We start from the raw sequence: 24,435 nt of genomic DNA on the forward strand, positions 1-24,435 counted from the left end.
CACCACTCTGTCTACTTGTGACACTTTCAACAAACTATGTACTTGTACACGTCGGTCCCTCTGTTCCTCAACACTCCCCAGGGCCCTACCATTCACTGTACAAGTCCTACCCTGGTTAGGCTTTCCAAAATGCAACACCTCATACTTATCTATATTGAAATCTATTTGCTAATCCTCGGCCTACTTCCCTAACTGATCATGATCCCCATGATCAGGCGGCATGGTGGCATAATGGTTAGCATTGCTGCCTCAGTGCCAGAAATCTGGGTACAACTCAGGTCTTGAGTGACTGTGTGGAGTTTGCATGTTCTCCCCATGTCTGCATGGGTTTCCTGTGGGTGCTCTGTTTTCCTCACATGAGCCAAAGATGTGCTGATTAGGTAGATTGGCCATGCTAAGTTGTACCTTAGTATCCAAAGATCTGTAGGTTAGGGGCATTAGCCATGGTAAATCTGTGGAGATAGGGTAGGGGAAAGGGCCTGGGTAAGGTACTTTGTCAGACAGAGTCAGTGCAGACTCAATGGGCCGAATGGTGGCTCGCTGCACTGGAGGGATTCTATGATGATCCATAGTCGGGCACCTTTCACAAATTCACACACACTTTCACACAAACTTCAAGTTCAGCATCTCCTAAGTTTTCTTTTTCTCAACACAGAATCTCTTTTAGCATTTACTATAAACCTCAGTGACTGCTTCAACTTTAGTTTCTTTTCTTTTGCCCTTTGAACTGTTGTCTTAGCAGCTTGTTTTGATTCTCAACTCCCTGTTCTTTTCCTGCACTTGCTGAGCTTGTGTCGCTGCTACTGTAATTTGTGCTTGAAGTTGGGTTAGCATACACTTTAGATCACCAGTGCTGGTTTCTACCTGTTGCTGTTCTTTTCCCCAATCAGCTTTTAGCATTGGTATACATTTTTCTCTCCCCTCAATTCATTTTTTTTTCTTTAAAATCATTCATTTTCTCTTCCTTAAAAGGACCTTCGCTCTGATGTTTCTTCACATAGTTCTCAGGAACAGAAACACAAGAAATAGGAGCAGGAGTAGATCAAAGGCCCGTTGAGCCTGTTCCGCTACTCAGTATGATCTTGGCAGATCTCAGGCTCCAATTCCATTTTCCTGCCTGCTCCCAATATCCCTTAATTACTTGAGAAACCAAAGGTCTGTGTATCTCGGCCTTAAATGTATTCAACAATGGACCCTCCACAACCCTCTGAGCAGAGAATTCCAAAAGTTCACAACCCTTTGAGTGAAAAAATATCTCATCATCTCAGTCCTAAATGATTGACTTCCTATCCTGAGACTGTGTTTTAGATTCCCCGGCCAGTGCAAACGAACTCTCCGCATCCAGCCTATCCAACCCCTTCAGAGTTTTGGAGGTTTTAATGAGATGCCTCTCTTTCTTCTAAACTCCCGAGAAAATAAGCCCAATTTACTTCGCCTCTTATCATGGGATAACCCCTTCATCCCAGGGACTGATTTAGTGAACCTTTGCTGTACCACCTCCAATGCAAGTAAGATCTTTTTCTAAATCTGGAGATCAAAACTGCAGACACTATCCCAGAACCCTGTACAATCGAAGCAACACTTCTCTTTTTTTCTATGTCAATCTCCTTTGTGCAGTTTTCTTTCCTAGTTATTTACTGCATCTGCATGCTAACTTTCTGCATTCCATGTACAAGCACAAATCTCTATGGACATCAACACTTGCAAGATTCACACCTTTTAAAAAATATTCTGCTTTTCTATTACAACCTACTTAGCACTGCCGCCTCACAGCGCCAGGGGCCCGGGTTCGATTCCCGGCCTCGGGTCACTGTCTGTGTGGAGTCTGCACGTTCTCCCTGTGTCTGTGTGGGTTTCCTCCGGGTGCTCCGGTTTCTTCCCACAGTCTGAAAGACGTGCTGGTGGATTGGCCATGCTAAATTGCCCCTTAGTGTCAGGGGGACTAGCTAGGGTAAATGTATGGGGTTATGGAGATAGAACCTGGGTGTGATTGTGATCGGTGCAGACTTGATGGGCCGAATGGCCTCCTTCTGCACTGAAGGATTCTATGATTCTATGATTATACTCCATCTGCCATCTTGTTGTCCACCCACTAAACCTATATTTTTAAAAAATACTTTTCCAATTCCATCAAATCAAATCCAATTCAGAGTCTCAACAAGTTGAGACATTTCAGATCCAGGCTGACAAGACAGGGCGAGCGACCAAAACACCCTGTCCTGGGCCTGATCTACATGAGCCAAGCTGATTGGAGAAGGGGGAGGTTCCTCCTCCAAGACTTGAGCTCATTTGCATCTTAGCCAAAAGGCCGAGATGCCGCTTTTAAAAATTGCTTCATATGAAACATATGAAGCTTCAGTGTAACCTAATGACCTCGACCAAGTGCGGCCGACCATGGGCTGCCAACCATACTACACTTGATCTTAGCCAAAAGGCCGAGAAGCGATAGTAAACCTATATGTGTCTCTTTGCAGCCTCCCTGAGTCCTCTTTCCCACCTAACTTGGTGTCATCAGTAAACTGATATATTATTCTGTCTTTTCATCTAAGTCATTAACATAAATTGTAAATAGCTGAGGACCCAGCGCTGATCCTTGTGGCACTCCACTATTCACTGCCTGCCAACTTGTAAAACCTTAATTTATGTCCACTCTCTGCTTTTGAGCCATTAACCAATCCTTTATCCATGCTAAAACATTACCCCTAACTCTCTGAACCCTTATCTTGCCTATTAATCTTTTGTGTGACGCCTTATCAAACACCGTTTGGAAATCCAGGTAGACTACACTACTTGTTCCTCTTTATCCATCCAATTTGTTACCTCCTCTCTAATAAATTTGTCAAACAGGATTTTCTCACAATAAACCTATGTTGACTTGTTCTTATACTAGGTTTTTCTAAGTGGATTGTTAAGACTTCCTTAATAATAGATTCCAGCATTTTCCCAACAACTGATGTTAGGCTCACTGGCCTATTGTTCACTGCTTTCTCTCTTCCTCTTTACTTGAAAAGGGTGTAACATTTTTCTAATGGGACTGCCTCTGCTACTCATTGTTTCTTCCTACACTATATATAAAAGAAAGAACTAACTTCCCAATGTTGGCTTAAACGGCTGCCTTCATATTTCAATCAGCAACAAATCATAGGGAAAGTGTTGAACATTGTCATTTCAGTGGACCAATCATTGCAGCAGAAAAATCAATGAGTCTCAAAACAAGACCGTGAACAATACTAAATTTGCCATTCAAATCCTAGCTGTTGTGATCAACTTCGAAGAGTTGGCATTACTGCACACCCTCCAGGACGGAACTTCATTATCCTCACCACTCACCACTGATTATTTCTTATTTTTTATAGAAATGATCAGTCTCTACACTGCATCTTTTCTTAAAATGATCTCCTTCCGCCTCTCCCTGAATGACACCAAAAGAAGTCAAAGACTCTAAAACAATTTTGCAGAATCATTGCGCCATGCAACTCTTCCTAATTTCAAGGTCTCTGTCATTCCTCAAGTAACACCAGTACAAGCCGAAGACCAAACGACTGATATAAAAGCAAAATACTGCGGATGCTGGAATCTGAAATAAAAACAGAAAATGCTGGAAAATCTCAGCAGGACTGACAGCATCTTTGGAAAGGGAATAGAGCCAACGTTTCGAGTCTGGATGACCCTTCGTCAGCAGCCAAACAACTGATGTAGCGGATCCATTACTCATCGTAACACCATATAACTTCAGTGTACCCTTCAACTGAAATAGAAACTGCCTACATTCCCATTTTGGTTCTTGAGTCTGGGCAGGGTGGTTGTCAACAGTAGAATTGGGCTTAACACCTGTCCAGAGCTCCCATGCACTCACGGTTCTTGAAGGTACAGGATTCACCTCCGTCTAATATTGACCGTCCTAGTTCACAAATGAAATACAGGATCAGACCATAACTGCTCACTTTAGATGATCTTCTTGGTTGCTGGGCGAATGTGCTGAGATGGTTGCATTTGCAATTATTTTATTTTCAAGCTAAAGTTTTCAATTCTTGATTGCAGAGCCTACATAGGCATACATAGAGGCTAAACAACTGCAGAATCATGCACACATTCACTTATTTAGCTCTTTTTAAATCCTTATTGTGGAACAAAAAACAAATATTGGCTTGCAACCAAAACTTCATTATCTAATTGTAATTCAACCGTAACCCTAACTCTGTACACTTAGTCTCAAATTGCTTATGTTCCAACCCTATGACTGATTTCTCCATCCCCTTATATCATGTATTTTTGAATATTCTGCCCACTTATCGGGACAGTTATGGCTGCAGACTGAAATATGTCTCTATATCAAGGAAACATACCATTCCTAACCTCTGAGAGGTGCCCAATATCCTGTTTCCCAGCAGATAACAACTCCTCTTAATGTGTTTATCACATTCCAATCAGAGGGCCAGACCTTGGAACTCTGCCTCAGCCTGTGTGTTCAGTACCCATCCTTGCTGCCTGAGTTCTGTTAAATATCTAAGGCTACCTAACCATTTTAGTAGTGTAGCTTGTCCATCTCCCATGTTCCAACATTTAGGAACTGTAGTGAGTTTGCTAGAGTCTTAGGTTTACTAAGTAAGAAGATACATTTATGTGAGTCCAACATAAATTATTTCAAGATTTATTGTAGGATCATATAACATAAAAAGGCTGTTCATCTCATTGGGCAGGATTTTCCGGCCGCACTCTCCCCAAAGCCGGAAAATTCTGCCCGAGGCCAAAAACCTTTGCATGGTCTGTGTCCCGCCCACGACAATTCCCGTGGCGGGCGGGACAGGAAAATGTGGCCCATTGTGTCTGCTATTTGAAAGGGCAATAGATTAGTCCCATTCCTTGTTTTTCCAGTTGGTTAGTTGGGGGTGGGGTTGAAGTAATTTGATTTGATTTATTATTGTCACGTGTATTAGTACACAGTGAAAAGTATTGTTTCTTATGAGCTATACAGACAAAGCATACCCTACATAGAGAAGGAAAGGAGAGAGTGCAGAATGTAGTGTTACAGTCAAAGCTAGGGTGTAGAGAAAGATCAACTTAATGCAAGGTAGGTCCATTCAAAAGTCTGATGGCAGAAGCTGTTTTTGAGTCAGTTGGTACATAATCTCAGACTTTTGTATCTTTTTCCTGGTGGAAGAAGATGGAAGAGAGTATGTCCGGTTTGTGTGGGGTCCTCGATTATGCTGGCTGCTTTTCCAAGGCAGTGGATGGGATTGAGCAATGGACTGGGCTTCATTGTTTTGTAGTTTCTTGCGGTCTTAGACAGAGCAGTAGCCATACCAAGCTGTGATACAACCAGAAAGAATGCTTTCTATGATGCATCTTTAAAGGTTGGTGAGAGTTGTAGTGGGCATGCCAAATTTCCTTAGCCTCCTAAGAAAGTAGAGGCATTGGTGGGCTTTCTTAACTATAGCGTCGGCTTGGAGGGACCAGGACAGGTTGTTGTCATTTGGACACCTAAAAATTTGAAGTTCTCATGTAGGCAGGGGCATGTCCTCCACTACGCTTCCTGAAGTCAATGACTATCTCCTTCATTTTGTTGACATTGAGGGAGAGATTATTGTCGTTGCACCAGTTCACCAGATAGTGGGGATGTGGAGGTTGGGTGGTCAGTGTGGCAGTGCGGGTCAAATTGCCAATGGTAGGTGTTGACGGGGGCTGCAGTCTGGGGCATTGCATGGGTGGGAGGGGTTCAATCGAGGGAAATGTGCAGTCAGGAGGGGATGCAATTGGGCGTGTGAAATGAGGGGGACTGGCTGCCATGGGGTTGTGGGCACAGTTTGTGGGAGGGGTGCAGTCAGGTCGGGGTGCAGTTGTGGTCTTTGCAGTCGGGTGGGATTCAATTGGAGGTTTATAGTGGAGAAGCGAGGGTGTGTAGTTGGAGGGGATACAGTTGGGATGGTGCATTCGGGGGGAGGGTGTGTGTGTGTAGTTGGTGGCGGTGTTGTCGGGGAGGTGTAGTCAGGGGATACGTGTGTGGGTTGAGGGGGGTAATCCCTTGTGTGAGTCAGAGGGAGTAGTAATAGTTGGTTGGGGTAGAAGGTGGATCATGTGCAGGGGTCAGGGTGTAAGTGGGGTCCTATGGGGGGATTTGGGGGGGAGGAATGGTTGTTGTAATGGGGGATGGGAGGCAGTTGAGGATTCCGTGGACAGTTGGGGAAGGTTGATGCAACCATTACTCAGAAACTGGGGGTGGTGAGGTTTGGGGGGGTGGTGAGGAGGGGAGGGGGAAGATGGGGGGTGGTGAGGGGTGGGGGGGGGGTGGGGGGCGGGGGGGAAGCTCAACTTTGGGGTACCCCACAGACATGCTGTCCTGGAGCTTGAAAGTTACGGCCCTATGATCTTATTTATACAGAATCCCGTATGCCATGTTAACTGCTTCCTGAAACTGTCGTATTTCCTTTAATGATTTGCACACATATATTCCAGATTCCTCTATTGGTGCATCCTCTTTACAATGTAGTCTTTATTTTATATTGCCTCTCTTTGTTCTTCCCACCAAAATGAATCACTGCACACTTTTCTGCATTAAAATTCATCTGCCAGTTATCTGCCAATTCCACCAGTCTGCCTGTGTCCTCTTAAACTTTATCACCATCCTCCTCCCTAATCATAACACTACCAAGTTTTGTGTAATTTTGAAATTGTGAAGTTGTGTCCTGTGCGCTCATATCATGTCATAACAAGTATGAAGAAAAGCTGATATCCTAACATTGATTCCTGTGGAACCTCATTGCATTGCCTTCCTTCGTTGGAATTTAGAAGGCTGAGGGGGGATCTTATAGAGACCTATAAGATAATGAAAGGGCTGGATAGGGTAGAGGTGGAGAGATTCTTTCCACTTAGAAAGGAAGCTAGAACTAGAGGGCACAGCCTCAAAATAAAGGGGGGTCAGTTTAGGACAGAGTTGAGGAGGAACTTCTTCTCTCAGAGGGTGGTGAATCTCTGGAATTCTCTGTCCACTGAAGTGGTGGAGGCTACCTCGTTGAATATGTTTAAATCACAGATAGATGGATTCCTGATCGGTAAGGGAATTAGGGGTTATAGGGATCAGGCGGGTAAGTGGAACTGATCCACTTCAGATCAGCCATGATCTTATTGAATGGCGGGGCAGGCTCGAGGGGTTAGATGGCCTACTCCTGCTCCTATTTCTTATGTTCTTATGTTCTGTCCAAAAAAAACTATTTATATCTTTAGTATTATATACCCATAGATTACTGGAAAAAAAATGGAAGTGCTAAATATATTTTCAAAAATTACTGTGGGCATTTCCATTTGCTTCCCTTATTCTGATAGAATAGTTCACAGAAAGCTGTTTGCTGATACCTTATTGGCTGGAATTGTAACTAGTTACTGCTGCTTCTTTGTAGGTTATCTAGTTGTTATAGTTTAGTTTAATTGACAACAATTTGCTCCTTTATGAACACAATGTTTGAGCTAATGCAGCAATTGTAATAAAGAAGATGACACAGATTAACATGTGATGCTTTGTAGTTTGAGGGGGATGTGTTGGATGCATGACTTTCATTTGAAGGTTATGCATAAAATAATACATGTTCTTCAGGTAACCTGATTTTCTTTTCCATAGGTTTTTGGTTAAAAACAAACACGTATGAAGAACAGCCAAATGTTAGATTCCAGTACCAAGTTTTGATGATTGTTGGAACCAACACAAATGGAGACTTTTTGGCTTGGAGCACATTTGAAAACTTTAATAATCTGCAAGGGGACAACCTTCGATTCCCATTAGTGACAGTAAGTCATTCAAATTGATGATGTGGAGGTGCCGATGTTGGACTGGGGTGGGCACAGTAAGAAGTTTCACAACACCAGGTTGAAGTCCAATAGGTTTATTTGGTATCGCGAGCTTTTGGAGCACTGCTTCTTCATCAGGTGAGTCACTCACCTGAGGAAGGAAAGTAAAAGTTTGAAGTAAAGTTTATTTATTAGTCACAAGTGGGCTTACATTAACACTGCAATGAAGTTACTGTGAAAATCCCCTAGTCACCACACTCCGGTGACTGTTCGAGTACACTGAGGGAGAATTTAGCATGGCCAACGCACCTAACCTTTCGGACTGTGGGAGGAACCTGGAGGAAACCCACGCAGACACAGTGAGAACGTGCAAACTCCACACAGACAGTGACCCAAGCCGGGAATCGAACCTGGGTCCCTGGCGCTGTGAGGCAGCAGTGCTCCAAAAGCTCGTGATACCAAATATTGGACTTTAACCTGGTGTTGTGAGACTTCGTACTATTCAAATTGATGTAATATTTCAAACATAACTGGCATCTGAATGTTAAATTTTAATGTATTTTTTACACCTACTGGATTAATTCATAAGTACCAATAAATTTAACCGGTCAGGTCGCACCGTGGAAACAGTCACCCAGTAGTGATTTTCCCTGAATTAGCTAACTGGGCTCACTGTCCAATTAAGGGCAGTGAGAAGGCTCTCGAAGCTGGAGGCCCCCTTGGAAGGAGCTGCAGTCTGCCTTTTCAGGTGAGGGAGGGTGCCTCCATCTTGAGGCCCCATGCAGCAATTTAAAAACACTTCAGTTAAAAAATGGCTAGAGTAGCTGGGCGATCATTATAAAGGGAAGCAACCTCCACAGGGTGGTTGATGGTCCCAGCTGTGACCTTGCAGCCGGTGATGGCCTCCAAGCTGAGGAGTCTTGGCCCGGCCAGCCTGCCATCAATGGGCTCCCCGCCCCCCCAGACAACTGACCTATTTCCTACGCTGTGTGGGGCCTAGGCTGACTGGAAACTTCTGGTTGGTCTCTGATAATAGGCCATTATCTTCCCTTAAATGGTTGCCCATCACTTGTGGGATGGTGCTAGTAAACCGGCATGCTGGCCGGTGACTCAGATTTGAAGCTATAAATTGAGCTGATTAATTACAACCTGGAAGGTCGAGCATAGCCTGATCACAAACAGCCCCTTTAAGATACCCCATGAAAAGATTTAAAGATTTTGTGTATTGAAATCAACAGGCTGTGCTCAACAAAAATAGTTTGGAGGGAATTTTGATGGTGCTGACTATTCTTTGACAACAGCCTTCATGTCAGGTATTTAAGACCATAAGATATAGGAGCAGAAATAGGCCATTCGGCCCATTGAGTCTGCTTCACCATTCAATCATGGCTGATATGATTCTCATCCCCATTCTCCTGCCTTCTCCCCATGTCCCTTGATCTCCTTATTGATCAAGAACCTATTTATCTCTGTCTTAAAGACATTCAATGACTTGGCCTCCACAGCACGCTGTGGCAATGATGTATTGCAGCTACTGCAGAGTGTTCCCATTGACTTTAGTTTTGTTGGGGCTCTGTCCCCATATGAGGGCAAGTACAGAGGCAGGCGGGCACCACAAGTGGTAGGAAGCCAATTAATGGGAGATTTGATTAGGACACTACTCACTCAGGCTGTCTTGACGTCAGGGCTGATGATTCTCTTCCCTGCACTGGCATTGAGTTCTTGCATCTATGTCTGGACCAAGGCTGTGGTGAGTGCTGGAACCAAGGGATTCCCTTGGAACCCAAGCTGAAAATTAAAGTACAGGTTATTAGTGAATGGATATCACTTGGTGACACTACTAGTACTCTCCATCATTACACTGATGGGTATGGAACTGCCTAGCTCTGTTCATAGCATGGTGCTTTTGGTGTGTAGCATGCAGCCAGCCCTGGGTTTGTTGCTTGTTCTGCTGTATGCCACATCTTGCTTCCGACTCACCCTTCTACACTCTCCATTAGAGCAGATTGGTCATCTGGCTTGATTGAGGAGTGAGGGATATGCTGGACCACAAAGTTACAGATAGTGATGGTACACCATCCAAGTCCTGCTGATGGCTCACTGACCTGAACAATGTTATAATTTGGGCTGCTAGGTTAGTTTGGTCAATGTAGCACAGCAGTAGTGAGGAATATTCAGAGTCTGGAAAGGGTTCAGATGAAGGTCACAAGATTAATGCCTAATTTAAAATATCTCATCCCGATAGACAAAAAGAGATACTTTTGGAAAATATGAACAGAAGATGGAGTTTGTAAAAAAAAAGGACTTTATTCATGTGCTGGCAAGGTCATATTTTATTGTTTTTTAGTCCAAAAGCCAGATTGACATTTGGTGGGGCTTAGTTGACTTTACATGTGGCCTTTCTTTTATGGGATTATGTCATCTTTATTTAACTGTTAATATCCAAGGTTCGCCTATTTTGTCAACAGGATATTTGGCATGTCAGCTACAACTCCCACCAACCTTTACAGTTGCACCATATAATGCATTCTTTCTCGTTGCATCACAGCTTGCTCTGCTCTTGGTCTGCCCAAGACTGCAAAAAACTACAAAAGGTCGTGAATGTAGCCCAATCCATCACGCAAACCAGCCTCCCATCCATTGACTCTGTTTACACTTCCCGCTGCCTTGGCAAAGCAGCCAGCATAATTAAGGACCCCAGGCACCTCGGACATTCTCTCTTCCACCTTTTTCCGTCGGGAAAAAGATACAAAAGTCTGAGGTCACGCTCCAACCGACTCAAGAACAGCTTCTTCCCTGCTGCCATCAGACTTTTGTATGGACCTACCTTGCATTAAGTTGATCTTTCTCTACACCCTAGCTATGACTGTAACACTACATTCTGCAGCTCTCGTTTCTTTCTCTATGTATGGTATACTTCGTATAGCGCGCAAAAAGCAATACTTTTCACTATATGCTAATAAATCAAATCAAATCAAAATCTGTATTACAATGGTACTTTGTGGTTAAAAAAATCTATTGTAACATCTGCCATTTGATGTGTGTATGCCAATTATAAAAATACAATTGCTGATCTATCATTCATGTGTTAGTTGAAAAATAGTTTGGACATTTGGTTTATGCTTGCCGTGGATTTGCAGCTAGAAATCATTTAGCTTTGTGCTAGTGATTTAAGTACTAGAATTTATGCAATTTCAAAAATATACATTTTAGACATTGTTCTACTATATGAAATGAGAAAGAGTGGCTAAGCTAAACATTTGGCCCTTTAGAGGATGAGAAGGGGGATTTAATAAAGGGAAATGAGGAAATGGCCGAGGCATTGAACAGGTATTTTGTGTGAGTCTTCACAGTGGAAGATACAAATCATGTGCCAAAAATTGATGACAAGAAGGTTAAGGCGGGTGAGGACCTTGAAACGATCATTATCACTAAAATAGTAATGTTGGGCAAGCTAATGGGGCTGAAGATAGACAAGTCTCCAGGCTCTGATGAAAGGCATCTCAGAGTACTAAAGGAGATGGTGGGGGAAATAGCAAACGCACGCGTGGTAATTTACCAAAATTCGCTGGACTCTGGGGCAGTTCTGACAGATTGGAAAACAGCAAATGTGACACCAATGTTTAAAAAAGGAGGTAGACAAAAGGTGGGTAACTATAGGCCGGTTAGTTTAACTTCTGTAGTGGGGGAAATGCTTGAATCTATCATCAAGGAAGAAATAGCGAGACATCTGGATAGAAATTGTCCCATTGGGAAGACACAGCATGGGTTCATGAAAGGCAGGTCATGTTTAACTAATTTATTGGAATTCTTTGAAGACGGTGGATAATGGGGAACCGGTGGATGTGGTGTATCTGGATTTCCAGAAGGCATTTGACAAGGTGCCGCACAAAAGGCTGCTGCATAAGATAAAGGTGCACAGCGCTACAGCTAATGTGTTAGCATGGACAGAGGATTGGGTAACTAATAGAAAGCAAAGAGTGGGGTAAATGGGTGTTTTTCTGGTTGGCGATCAGTGACTAGTGGTGTGCCTCAGGGACCAGTGTTGAACTGCAATTGTTTGCAATTTACATAGATGATTTGGAGTTGGGGACCAAGTGTAGTGTGTCAAAATTCGCAGATGACACTAAGATGAGTGGTGGAGCAAAGTGTGCAGAGGGCATTGAACACCTGCAAAGGGATATAGATAGCTTAAGAGAGTGGGCAAGAATCTGGCAGATGGAGTACAATGTTGGTAAATGTGAGGTCTTCCATTTGGTAGGAATAACAGCAAAATGGACTATTATTTAAATGGTAAAAAATTGCAGCATGCTGCTGTGTGCAGAGAGACCTGGGTGTCCTTGTACATGAATCGCAATGTGTTAGTTTGCAGGTGCAGTAGGTAATTAAGAAGGCAAATGGAATTTTGTCCTTCATTGCTAGAGGGATGGAGTTTAAAAACAGGGAGGTTATGTTGCAGCTGTATAAGATGCTGGTGAGGCCACACCTGGAGTACTGTGTACAGTTTTGGTCTCCTTACTTGAGAAAGGATATACTGGCACTGGAGGGGGTGCAGAGGAGATTCACTAGGTTGATTCCAGAGTTGAGAAGGTTGGCTTATGAGGAGAGACTGAGTAGCATGTCATAAATGATCAGATTTCCTTTTTACTTGACAGGCACCTTGATGTTAATGCTTGATCATGCACACCTTAAAATTATCAAAAGCAAAGCATGATTAGTGTCACAAGTAGGCTAACATTAACAATGCAGTGAAGTTATTGTAGGAAGAAACCCACGCAGACATAGAACATAGAACATAGAACAGTACAGCACAGAACAGGCCCTTCGGCCCACGATGTTGTGCCGAGCTTTATCTGAAACCAAGATCAAGCTATCCCACTCCCTATCATCCTGGTGTGCTCCATGTGCCTATCCAATAACCGCTTAAATGTTTCTAAAGTGTCTGACTCCACTATCACTGCAGGCAGTCCATTCCACACCCCAACCACTCTCTGCGTAAAGAACCTACCTCTGATATCCGTCCTGTATCTCCCACCACGAACCCTATAGTTATGCCCCCTTGTAATAGCTCCATCCACCCGAGGAAATAGTCTTTGAACGTTCACTCTATCTATCCCCTTCATCATTTTATACACCTCTATTAAGTCTCCCCTCAGCCTCCTCCGCTCCAGAGAGAACAGCCCTAGCTCCCTCAACCTTTCCTCATATGACCTACCCTCCAAACCAGGCAGCATCCTGGTAAATCTCCTCTGCACTCTTTCCAGCGCTTCCACATCCTTCTTATAGTGAGGTGACCAGAACTGCACACAATATTCCAAATGTGGTCTCACCAAGGTCCTGTACAGTTGCAGCATAACCCCACGGCTCTTAAACTCCAACCCCCTGTTAATAAAAGCTAACACACTATAGGCCTTCTTCACAGCTCTATCCACTTGACTGGCAACCTTTAGAGATCTGTGGATATGGACCCCAAGATCTCTCTGTTCCTCCACAGTCTTCAGAACCCTACCTTTGACCCTGTAATCCACATTTAAATTTGTCCTACCAAAATGAATCACCTCACATTTATCAGGGTTAAACTCCATTTGCCATTTTTCAGCCCAGCTTTGCATCCTATCTATGTCTCTTTGCAGCCTACAACAGCCCTCCACCTCATCCACTACTCCACCAATCTTGGTGTCATCAGCAAATTTACTGATCCACCCTTCAGCCCCCTCCTCTAAGTCATTAATAAAAATCACAAAGAGCAGAGGACCAAGCACTGATCCCTGCGGCACACCGCTAGCAACCTGCCTCCAATCCGAAAATTTTCCATCGACCACCACCCTCTGTCTTCGGTCAGACAGCCAGTTACCTATCCAATCGGCCAACTTTCCCTCTATCCCACACCTCCTCACTTTCATCATAAGCCGACCATGGGGGACCTTATCAAACGCCTTACTAAAATCCATGTATATGACATCAACTGCCCTACCTTCATCAACACACTTAGTTACCTCCTCAAAAAATTCTATCAAATTTGTGAGGCACGACTTGCCCTTCACGAATCCGTGCTGACTATCTCGGATTAATCCGCATCTTTCTAAATGGTCGTAAATCCCATCCCTAAGGACCCTTTCCATCAATTTACCAACCACCGAAGTAAGACTAACCGGTCTATAATTACCAGGGTCATTTCTATTCCCTTTCTTAAACAGAGGAACAACATTCGCCATTCTCCAGTCCTCTGGCACCATCCCCGTGGACAGCGAGGACCCAAAGATCAACGCCAAAGGCTCTGCAATCTCATCCCTTGCCTCCCACAGAATCCTAGGATACATTTCATCAGGCCCAGGGGACTTATCAACCTTCAGTTTATTCAAAACTGCCAAGACATCCTCCCTCCGAACATCTATTTCCTCCAGCCTATTAGCCTGTAACACCTTCTTTTCCTCAAAAACATGGCCCCTCTCCTTGGTGAACACTGAAGAAAAGTATTCATTCATCACCTCGCCTATCCCTACTGACTCCATACACAAGTTCCCACTACTGTCCTTGACCGGCCCTAACCTCACCCTGGTCATTCTTTTATTCCTCACATAAGAGTAAAAAGCCTTGGGGTTTTCCTTGATCCGACCCGCCAAGGACTTCTCATGTCCCCTCCTAGCTCTCCTAAGCCCCTTTTTCAGCTCATTCCTTGCTAACTTGTAACCCTCAATCGAGCCATCTGAACCTTGTTTCCTCATCCCTACATAAGCTTCCCTCTTCCTTTTCAAAAGACATTCCACCTCTTTTGTGAACCATGGTTCCCTCACTCGGCCATTTCCTCCCTGCCTGACAGGAACATACCTATCAAGGACATCCAGTATTTGTTCCTTGAAAAAGTTCCACTTTTCATTAGTTCCTTTCTCTGACAGTTTCTGTTCCCAACTTATGCCCCCTAATTCTTGCCTAATCGCATCATAATTACCCCTCCCCCAATTGTAAACCTTGCCCTGCCGTACGGCCCTATCCCTCTCCATTGCAATAACAAAAGACACCGAATTGTGGTCACTATCTCCAAATTGACACGGGGAGAGCGTGCAAACTCCACACAGACAGTGACCCAAGCCGGGAACTGTACCCGGGTTCCTGGCGCTGTGAAGCAGCAGTGCTAACTACTGTGCCACCGTGCTGCCTATGTATGCTCTCAATTTGGATGGATGGCAGAGATGGGAAGTTGGAGATTGGTGGATCTGTGCAGAATCAAGATAGAGTGTTGCAATAATTTTAAACTTGTTGCCTGCATCTCATTATCTGCTTCCTCAGATGGTAGAGAATGTTTATCAGCGAGGTTGATTATTTTTGTCTTGGACTTTTTTCTTACTCTTTTCTTGCTATTCAGTTGTAAGATTACAAGATGACCCGTTTTATTTACCTTGGGAGTTGATTTTCTTTCTTTTTTATAAAAAATTGTGATGGAAAATAAAATTGTTTTATGTGACATTTTCTTTTCCTAGGCTATGGAAGAAGACCAAAATCTGGATGGAAAGATGGATCGTCTGAATTTCCGCCTGGAGCTTCCACTCCAACCATCGGAGCAAGTGTACAGTGTGCAATTTATTCTGACATTTTCATACGAGCTTTTTGTGAGTATTCAAAATGGCCGCCTTTACCTCCTTCCCAAATGGACTGCAGATAAAAAGGATGCTTCTAATTTATTGCATTTACAGCTGATGAACAGGGTTTATTTTGAACTCAGAAAAGATTACTTGTTTCTATGCATGTCTGAATAGTATAGATCACAAGGCAAGTTTAGATAGAAAATGATTTTCACTTATTTGATCTCATTCTTTCAGTATACCAAAGCTTTTGTCTTCACACTTACAGCTTTTGGTGCCTGGGGTTGGAGTGGGGTGGGGGGAGAGATTTCTGCTCCTGCTTTTAGTGGCAGTCTCCAAACAGCTTTTACGGTGGTGAGATTTTCCATTCAAATGTCTCTGCCAATGATGTAATGGGGTACCTGCTGTGAAAGATTGGGAACTCCTTTACCATATATTTAAATACCATGGCGGGTCCTTAGGTGAGGGCAAGGCAGATGAACTCAGGGCATGGATGAGTACATGGGACTGGGATATTATAGCAATTACTGAAACATGGCTAAGGGAAGGACAGCACTGGCAGCTCAATGTTTCAGGGTACAGATGCTATAGGAAAGATAGAACAGGAGGTAAGAGAGGAGGGGGAGTTGTACTTGGTTATTGATTATTTGATTATTATCCCCAGTATTGAGAGGGGATATATCCAAGGGTTCACCTACTGAGTCTATATGGGTAGAACTGGGAAATAAGAAAGGGGAAATCACTTTGATAGGATTGTACTGTGGGCTCCCAAATAGTCGGCGGGAAATTGAGGAGCAAATATGTAAGGAGATTACAGATAGCTCCAAGAAAAATAGGGTGGAAATAGTGGGGGATTTTAACTTTCCCAACATTGACTGGGACAGCCATAGTATTAGAGGCTTGGATAGAGAGAAATTTGTTGAGTGTATTGAGGAGGAATTTCTTATTCAATATGTGGATGGCCCGACTAGAGAGAGGGCAAAACTTGACCTTTTGGGAAATAAGGAAGGGCAGGTGACAGAAGTGTTAGTGGGGGATCACTTTGGGACCAGTGAACATAATTCCATTAATTTTAGGATAGCTATGGAGATTGATAGGTCTGGCCCAAGAGTTAAAATTCTAAATTGGGGCAAGGCCAATTTTGATAGTATCAGGCAGGAAATTTCAACAGTGAATTGGGGGAGTCTGTGGGGAGGCTTTCAAAAGTGTGTTAACCAGGGTTCAGGGTAGGCACATTCCTCTTAGAGTGAAGGACTAGGCTGGTAGAAGTAGGGAACCCTGGATGACTCAGGATATTGAGGTCCTGGTCAAGAAGAAGAAGGAGGCTATGACATGCATAGGCAACTGGGATCAAGTGAATCCCTTGAAGAGTATAGAGGGTGTAGGAGTAGAGTTCAGAGAGAAATCAGAAGGGCAAAAGGGGGACATGAGATTGTTTTGGCAGATAAGGCAAAGGAAAATCCAAAGAGCTTCTACAAATACATAAAGGGCAAAAGAGTAACTAGGGAGAGAGTAGGATCTCTTAAGAATCAACAAGGTCATCTATGTGTGGATCCACAAGAGATGGGTGAGATCCTAAATGAATGTTTCTCATCAGTATTTACTGTTGAGAAAAGCATGGATGTTAGGGAACTTGGGGAAATAAATAGTGATGTCTTGAGGAGTGTACATATTACAGAGGAGGAGGTGTTGGAAGTTTTAAAGTGCATCAAGGTAGATAAATCCCCGGGACCTGATGAAGTGTATCCCAGGACATTGTAGGAGGCTAGGGAAGAAATAGCGGGTCCCCTAGCAGAGATATTTGAATCATCGATAGTCACAGGTGAGGTGCCTGAAGATTGGGGGGTGGCAAATGTTGTGCCATTGTTTAAGAAAGGCTGCAGGGAAAAGCCTGAGAATTACAGGCCGGTGAGACTCACATCTGTAGTGGGTAAGTTGTTAGTAAGTATTTTGAGAGACAGGATCTACAGGCATTTAGAGAAGCAAGGACTGATTAGGGACAGTCAGCATGGCTTTGTGAGTGGAAAATCAAGTCTCACAAATTTGAGTTTTTTGAAGGGGTAACAAAGAAGGTAGATGAGGGCAGTGCAGTTGATGTTGTCGACATGGACTTTAGCAAGGCCTTTGACAAGGTACCGCATGGTAGGTTGTTGCATAAGGTTAAATCTCACGGGATCCAGGGTGAGGTAGCCAAATGGATACAAAATTGGCTTGATGACAGAAGGCAGAGAGTGGTTGTAGAGGGTTGTTTTTCAAACCGGAGACCTGTGGCCAGCGGTGTGCCTCAGGGATCGGTGCTGGATCCACTGTTATTTGTCATTTATATTAATGATCAGGATGAGAATTTGGGAGGCATGGTTAGTAAGTTTGCAGATGACACCAAGATTGGTGGCATAGTGGACAGTGAAGAAGGTTACCTAGGATTGCAATGGGATCTTGATCAATTGGGCCAGTGGGCTGACGAATGGCAGATGGAGTTTAATTTAGATAAATGTGCGATTACGCATTTTGGTAGATCGAACCAGGGCAAGACTTGCTCAGTTAATGGTAGGGCACTGGGGAGAGTTATAGAACAAAGAGATCCATGGGTACTGGTTCATAGCTCCTTGAAAGTAGAGTCACAGGTGGACAGAGTGTTGAAGAAAGTATTCAGTATGCTTGCTTTCATTGGTCAGAACATTGAATACTAGAGTTGGGACATCTTGTTGAAGCTATACAAGACATTGGTAAGGCCACACTTGGAATACTGTGTACAGTTCTGGGCACCCTATTATAGAAAGGATATTTTTAAACTAGAAAGAGCGCAGAAAAGATTTACTAGGATGCTACCGGGACTTGATGGTTTGAGTTATAAGGCGAGGCTGGATAGACTGGGACTTTTTTCTCTAGAGTGCAGAAGGCTTAGGGGTGATCTTATAGAGGTCTATAAAATGATGAGGGGCATAGATCAGCTAGATAGTCAATATCTTTTCCCAAAGGTAGGGGAGTCTAAAACTAGAGGGGATAGGTTTAAGGTGAGAGGGGAGAGATACAAAAGGGTCCCGAGGGGCAATTCTTTCACACAGAGGGTGGTGAGTGTCTGGAACAAGCTGCCAGAGGTAGTAGTAGAGGTGGGTACAATTTTGTCTTCTAAAAAGCATTTAGACTGTTATATGGGTAAGATGGGTATGGAGGGATATGGGCCAAATGCGGGCAATTGAGATTAGCTTAGGGGTTTAAAAAAAAAGAGGGTGGCATGGACAAGTTGGGCCGAAGGGCCTGTTTCCATGCTGTAAACCTCTATGACTCTATGAAGGTTGATCAGAGGACTGGACAGCATCAGCATGAATTTTGGAGTTTTCAATTCATCCAACCTGTCAAAATAAACTGAGCATTCTATTAGTTTTTGCGTTTGATGAGCACTAAATAGATTAAAATTCTGAGAACTCTTCAGTTTATTCTGCGGTAAACTCCGTCTTTTGGAAATTGAGTGCTGTTCTGACACTGATTGGGTTCTTCTACCTTGGCCTCTAGGTGTCGGACATAGTTCTCAGACAGACTCTAGTATTTGCTTGATACTTTTTTATTAGTGCTCCATGTAAACAATTACAGGCAGGGACATTGCACCTGAACCTGATTCCAATATCTCTTTCTCTCTCTCACCTAACACCTGACTAATTGATGTCAGTAGTACATCATCATCTGCATCAACATTGGCACAACACGGCTGTTAATCTTTTGTATCACACCTCTTCCCAAGTATACTATCATACTTTTGAACAATATGAATCCGTCTGCAGACAGGATTTTCCTATGCCATTAAAAGTCAATGGACTTTTGGCCGGCTCTCTAAATTCTCCATTCTCGTTTGCGATGGGTCCTACTGCGGGTGGGATTGGAAAATCCTGACCTATGACTTTAATTATTTATATTACATTTCTGTAACTGCTTTTTTTCAACTACAAATGATAGCCAATTTCAGTTTCTATTCTCTTTTCCAAGTCAGTCCAGGGGAATTCAATCACGCTGTATATTCTCGGCTTTCAGGGAAGACATCTTGGAGACCTGAGAGCTTTCTTCTGCATCTGTTAGGACATCAGCTGCAGAATAGGACAACAGTTTGGCATCGTTGCTGAAAAGCAGAGTGTAGGTTTCAGAATAACTGAATGGCAGGACAAAGAAGACTTTGGAATGAAAGACTGATCTAAAAGGGAAGAGTAAAGGAGAATCAATCTATGGACTCTCTGGGATTAAACACAGCAGATTCTTCTAAAAAACAACAGAGACGTCAAATGGTGTATCCTATACATTTATGGAAAAGATGAATCATAGAATTCCTACAGTGCAGAAGGAGGCCATTCGACCCATCGAGCCTGCACTGACAACAATCCCACCCAGGCCCTATTCCCGTAACCCCATGTATTTACCCTACTAATTTCCCTGACAATAAGGGACAATTTAACATGGCCAATTCACCTAACTCGCACATCTTTGGAGTGTGGGAGGAAACTAGAGCACCCGAGGAAACCCACGCAGACATATAGAGAACGTGTAAACTCCACACGAACAGTGACCCAAAACCGGAATTGAACCCAGGTCCCTGGAGCTGTGAGGCAGCAGTGCTAACCACTATGCCACCATGCTGCTCTAAGAAATATTCTTTAGGATCTTAACCTCCAAGACATCACTCAGTACTGTCTGGCATTCTTCTTCATCACAGTGCTACTGACATAGGTAAAAGGAGAGATGAGGTCCTGCAAACAGAATATAGGGAGCTGTAAATAAATTAAAAAGCAGGACCTCAAAGGTAATAATCTCAGGATTACTCCCAGTGCCATGTACTAGTGAGATCAGGTACAAAAGAATAGACTGGATGAATGCATGCTGGAGAGGAGGGAGGGATTTGAGGGGCCTTTTGAGTGACGTGGTACCCCCCCTCATTTTATTTTTAATAGTCATTTTGAGTATACGGTAACCAGTTCATTCTGTACAAAGTGTAGCTGTGGATAAATTTTGCTTTACTTTCCAAATAACCCTTGAAAGAATCCTACTTGCATATCTTGCTGCCTACTACAAAGATAGATTTAACAGACAAGGGTTCATCATGTGTCTATTCTCACACCCTCTCAAAAACAATTTCTGGACCTCTTATTTGCCTAAATTGTAACCGACATCTGATCTATACTATTCTGATTCTTGTATATGATATTTCGACATCTGTAATAGACAAAGAACTAACTCTTTCACCCACAGACAGTCCACTCTTTGCCCATTATCTTTAGAAAGTCTGTTGCTCCATGACCAGGTATAGTTGGATAGTACAGTTCGATTATTAACTCTTAACTCTCTAAAATTTTCAGTTGGTTTGCTAGGATCATACCAGTTGGTGCCCTCCAGCCCTGATAGTGTCAGAGTGCCTTGGGTCAATGGATGACACGTAATTTCCATGGGACCTTTGTACACTTGTATCTTTTGAGCATCCACCAGCCATCCCTACGCTGCTGAAAATTGAAGTTGCTGCTACCATTTTGGGTGGCGGTACTTCATCCTTTCTCCTCCCGTTCCCAGGGAAATTATTTACTAATCTTCTTTTTCAGGAGTGGGCTGATAATGAAACATTTTGAAAGTCAGCAGAGATTTATTTTTCTTTGTGTGGTTCGTTGGAGGGGGGGCCTTGATTTGGTGGTTTCTGATCTGTGTGACCTAGAAGCTGATATAGAACGTAGAACATAGAACAGTACAGCACAGAACAGGCCCTTTGGCCCACGATGTTGTGCCGAGCTTTATCTGAAACCAAGATCAAGCTATCCCACAACATGATATGTTGTCATGTCACTGCATAGTAAGAAGTTTAACAACACCAGGTTAAAGTCCAACAGGTTTATTTGGTAGCAAAAGCCACACAAGCTTTCGGAGCTGCAAGCCCCTTCTCCAGGTGACTCACCTGGAGAAGGGGCTTGCAGCTCCGAAAGCTTGTGTGGCTTTTGCTACCAAATAAACCTGTTGGACTTTAACCTGGTGTTGTTAAACTTCTTACTGTGTTTACCCCAGTCCAACGCCGGCATCTCCACATCATGTCACTGCATACCAGCTTTCAACTCAGTGCAGGGTTGCACTGAGTTGCGGAAATCCCATACAAAGTAAGTTGGAGTGTGTCAGTCAACTGAGCAAATTCTGTCCATTTATATTTGTTAATATATTTATTAATCTGTTTCTTTACTGGCTCAGAAACAGTTTCTTTCATCCAACCACTCTCCATTCCCTCAGGAAACCCGCTGTGGTTTGATCTTTAACTTCCGTGATGGCAGACCCAAGATTTGATGTCTAAGGAGCCAAAGTCCCCAGTATTCACTCTTAACTACTGAATACATAGTCACTTTGCTTCTGGGCCCTATATCCTGACTGGCCAAACATGACCCTGAGCACCTCAAATCTCACATCCCTAAACTGCTCTTCATCCAAGAGCTGCTCTCTCCTAGAACAAAGAACAATACAGCACAGGAACAGGGCCTTTGGCCCTCCAAGCCTGCGCTGCTCCCTGGTCCAAACTAGACCATTCTTTTGTATCCCTCCATTCCCACTCCATTCATGTGGCTATCTAGATAAGTCTTAAAAGTTCCGAGTGTGTCCGCCTCCACCACCTTGCCCGGCAGCACATTCCAGGCCCCCACCACCCTCTGTGTAAAATACGTCCTTCTGATATCCGTGTTAAACCTCCCCTCCCTCACCTTGAACCTATGACCCCTCGTGAACGTAACCACCGACCTGGGAAAAAGCTTCCCACCGTTCACCCTTTCTATGCCTTTCATAATTTTATACACCTCTATTAGGTCACCCCTCATCTTCCGTCTTTCCAGTGAGAACAACCCCAGTTTACCCAATCTCTCCTCATAACTAAGCCCTTCCATACCAGGCAGCATCCTGGTAAACCTCCTCTGCACTCTCTCTAAAGCCTCCACGTCCTTCTGGTAGTGTGGCGACCAGAACTGGACGCAGTATTCCAAATGCGGCGGAGCCAACATTCTATACAACTGCAACATCAGACCCCAACTTTTATACTCTATGCCCTGTCCTATAAAGTCAAGCATGCCATATGCCTTATTCACTACCTTCTCCACCTGTGACGTCACCTTCAAGGATCTGTGGACTTGCACACCCAGGTCCCTCTGCGTATCTACACCCTTTATGGTTCTGCCATTTATCGTATAGCTCCCCCCTACGTTAGTTCTACCAAAATGCATCACTTTGCATTTATCTGGATTGAACTCCATCTGCCATTTCTTTGCCCAAATTTCCAGCCTATCTATATCCTTCTGTAGCCTCTGACAATGTTCCTCACTATCTGCAAGTCCAGCCATTTTCGTGTCGTCTGCAAACTTACTGATCACCCCAGTTACACCTTCTTCCAGATCGTTTATATAAATCACAAACAGCAGAGGTCCCAATACAGAGCCCTGCGGAACACCACTAGTCACAGGCATCCAGCCAGAAAAAGACCCTTCCACTACCACCCTCTGTCTTCTGTGACCAAGCCAGTTCTCCACCCATCTAGCCACCTCCCCCTTTATCCCATGAGATCCAACCTTTTGCACCAACGTTCCATGAGGGACTTTGTCAAACGCTTTACTAAAGTCCGTATAGACGACATCCACGGCCCTTCCCTTGTCAACCATTCTAGTCACTTATGAGGCATGACCTCCCTCTCACAAAACCATGCTGACTATCGGCAATGAGTTTATTCCTTTCTAAATGCGCATACATCCTATCTCTAAGAATCCTCACCAACAACTTCCCTACCACGGACGTCAAGCTCACCGGCCTATAATTTCCCGGGTTATCCTTCCTATCCTTCTTAAATAACGGGACCATATTAGCTATCCTCTAATCCTCTGGGACCTCAACTGTGTCCAGTGACGAGACAAAGATTTGCGTCAGAGGCCCAGCGATTTCATCTCTCGTCTCCCTGAGCAGTCTTGGATAGATTCCATCAGGCCCTGGGGATTTGTCAGTCTTTATATTCCCGAAAAAACCTAACACTTCCTCCCTTGTAATGGAGATTTTCTCAACACTCCCCTCCGAGACACTCCCAGTCAACACATCCCTCTCCTTTGTGAATACCGACGCAAAGTATTCATTTAGGATCTCCCCTACTTCTTTGGGCTCTAAGCATAATTCCCCACTTTTGTCCCTGAGAGGTCCGATTTTTTCCCTGACAACCCTTTTGTTCCTAACGTATGAATAAAATGCTTTGGGATTCTCCTTAATCCTGTCTGCCAGGGACATTTCGTGACCCCTTTTTGCCCTTCTAATTCCTCGTTTGAGTTCTTTCCTACTTTCTTTGTATTCCTCCAGAGCTCCCTCCATTTTTAGCTGCCTGGACCTAACGTACGCCTCTCTTTTCTTTTTGACCAGTCCCTCAATTTCCCTGGTTATCCACGGTTCTCGAATCCTACCCCTCCTATCCTTTTTTACAGGCACATGCCTATCCTGCAGCCCTAACAACTGTTGCTTAAAAGACTCCCACATGCCAGATGTGGATTTACCCTCAAACAGCCTCTCCCAATCAAGAGCTGCCAATTTCTGCCTAATCCCACTAAAGTTAGCCTTCCCCCAATCCAACACCTTACCCTTGGGACACCACTCATCCTTTTCCATCACTATCCTAAAGCTAACAGAATTGTGGTCACTATTTGCCACATGTTCCCCTACCAAAACTTTGAAGACCTGACCGGGCTCATTCCCCAGTACTAGGTCCAGTATAGCCCCCTCTCTAGTCGGGCTAGCTACATATTGTTCCAAAGAACCTTCCTGTACGCATTTTACGCATTATCTGTTTGCCCAGATGTCTTTATTTCAATGGCAGGGGACCTAATATTATCCATCCTTCAGTATACAATGGGGAAGGAAAACATTTTATTTATTTTCCAGGAATTAAAAAGAAGTTTGCTTTCCTGCCCATCTTGTGCGAACTTATTTCCAAAATCTTACATTGAAAATGTTGTGCACTTTCCCTGCCTTCCCGCCATCCCCTCAATCAGCAGTATTTCCAAAAGCATTACTTCCAATTTCCAAATAGTGGAAAATCTTTCATTAGCTT

At 43.8% G+C, this 24,435-nt stretch overlaps 1 protein-coding gene and 1 pseudogene across 2 annotated transcripts in view; one reads left to right on the forward strand and one right to left on the reverse strand.

The window, feature by feature from the left end:
• tmem231 (transmembrane protein 231) overlaps positions 1-24,435 on the forward strand; it is a 150,906-nt gene that overhangs the window by 14,093 nt on the left and 112,378 nt on the right. For both annotated transcript variants that reach the window (XM_078210673.1, XM_078210677.1), the window contains exons 2-3: positions 7,613-7,779; positions 15,258-15,386. In XM_078210673.1, coding sequence (XP_078066799.1) covers positions 7,613-7,779; positions 15,258-15,386 — 296 coding nt within the window. The remainder of the gene's footprint in view (positions 1-7,612; positions 7,780-15,257; positions 15,387-24,435) is intronic.
• LOC144493240 (U2 spliceosomal RNA) lies at positions 2,274-2,447 on the reverse strand (annotated as a pseudogene).

The sequence above is a fragment of the Mustelus asterias genome, chromosome 4, assembly GCF_964213995.1.
Source record: "Mustelus asterias chromosome 4, sMusAst1.hap1.1, whole genome shotgun sequence".
Taxonomy (NCBI): Eukaryota; Metazoa; Chordata; class Chondrichthyes; order Carcharhiniformes; family Triakidae; genus Mustelus; species Mustelus asterias.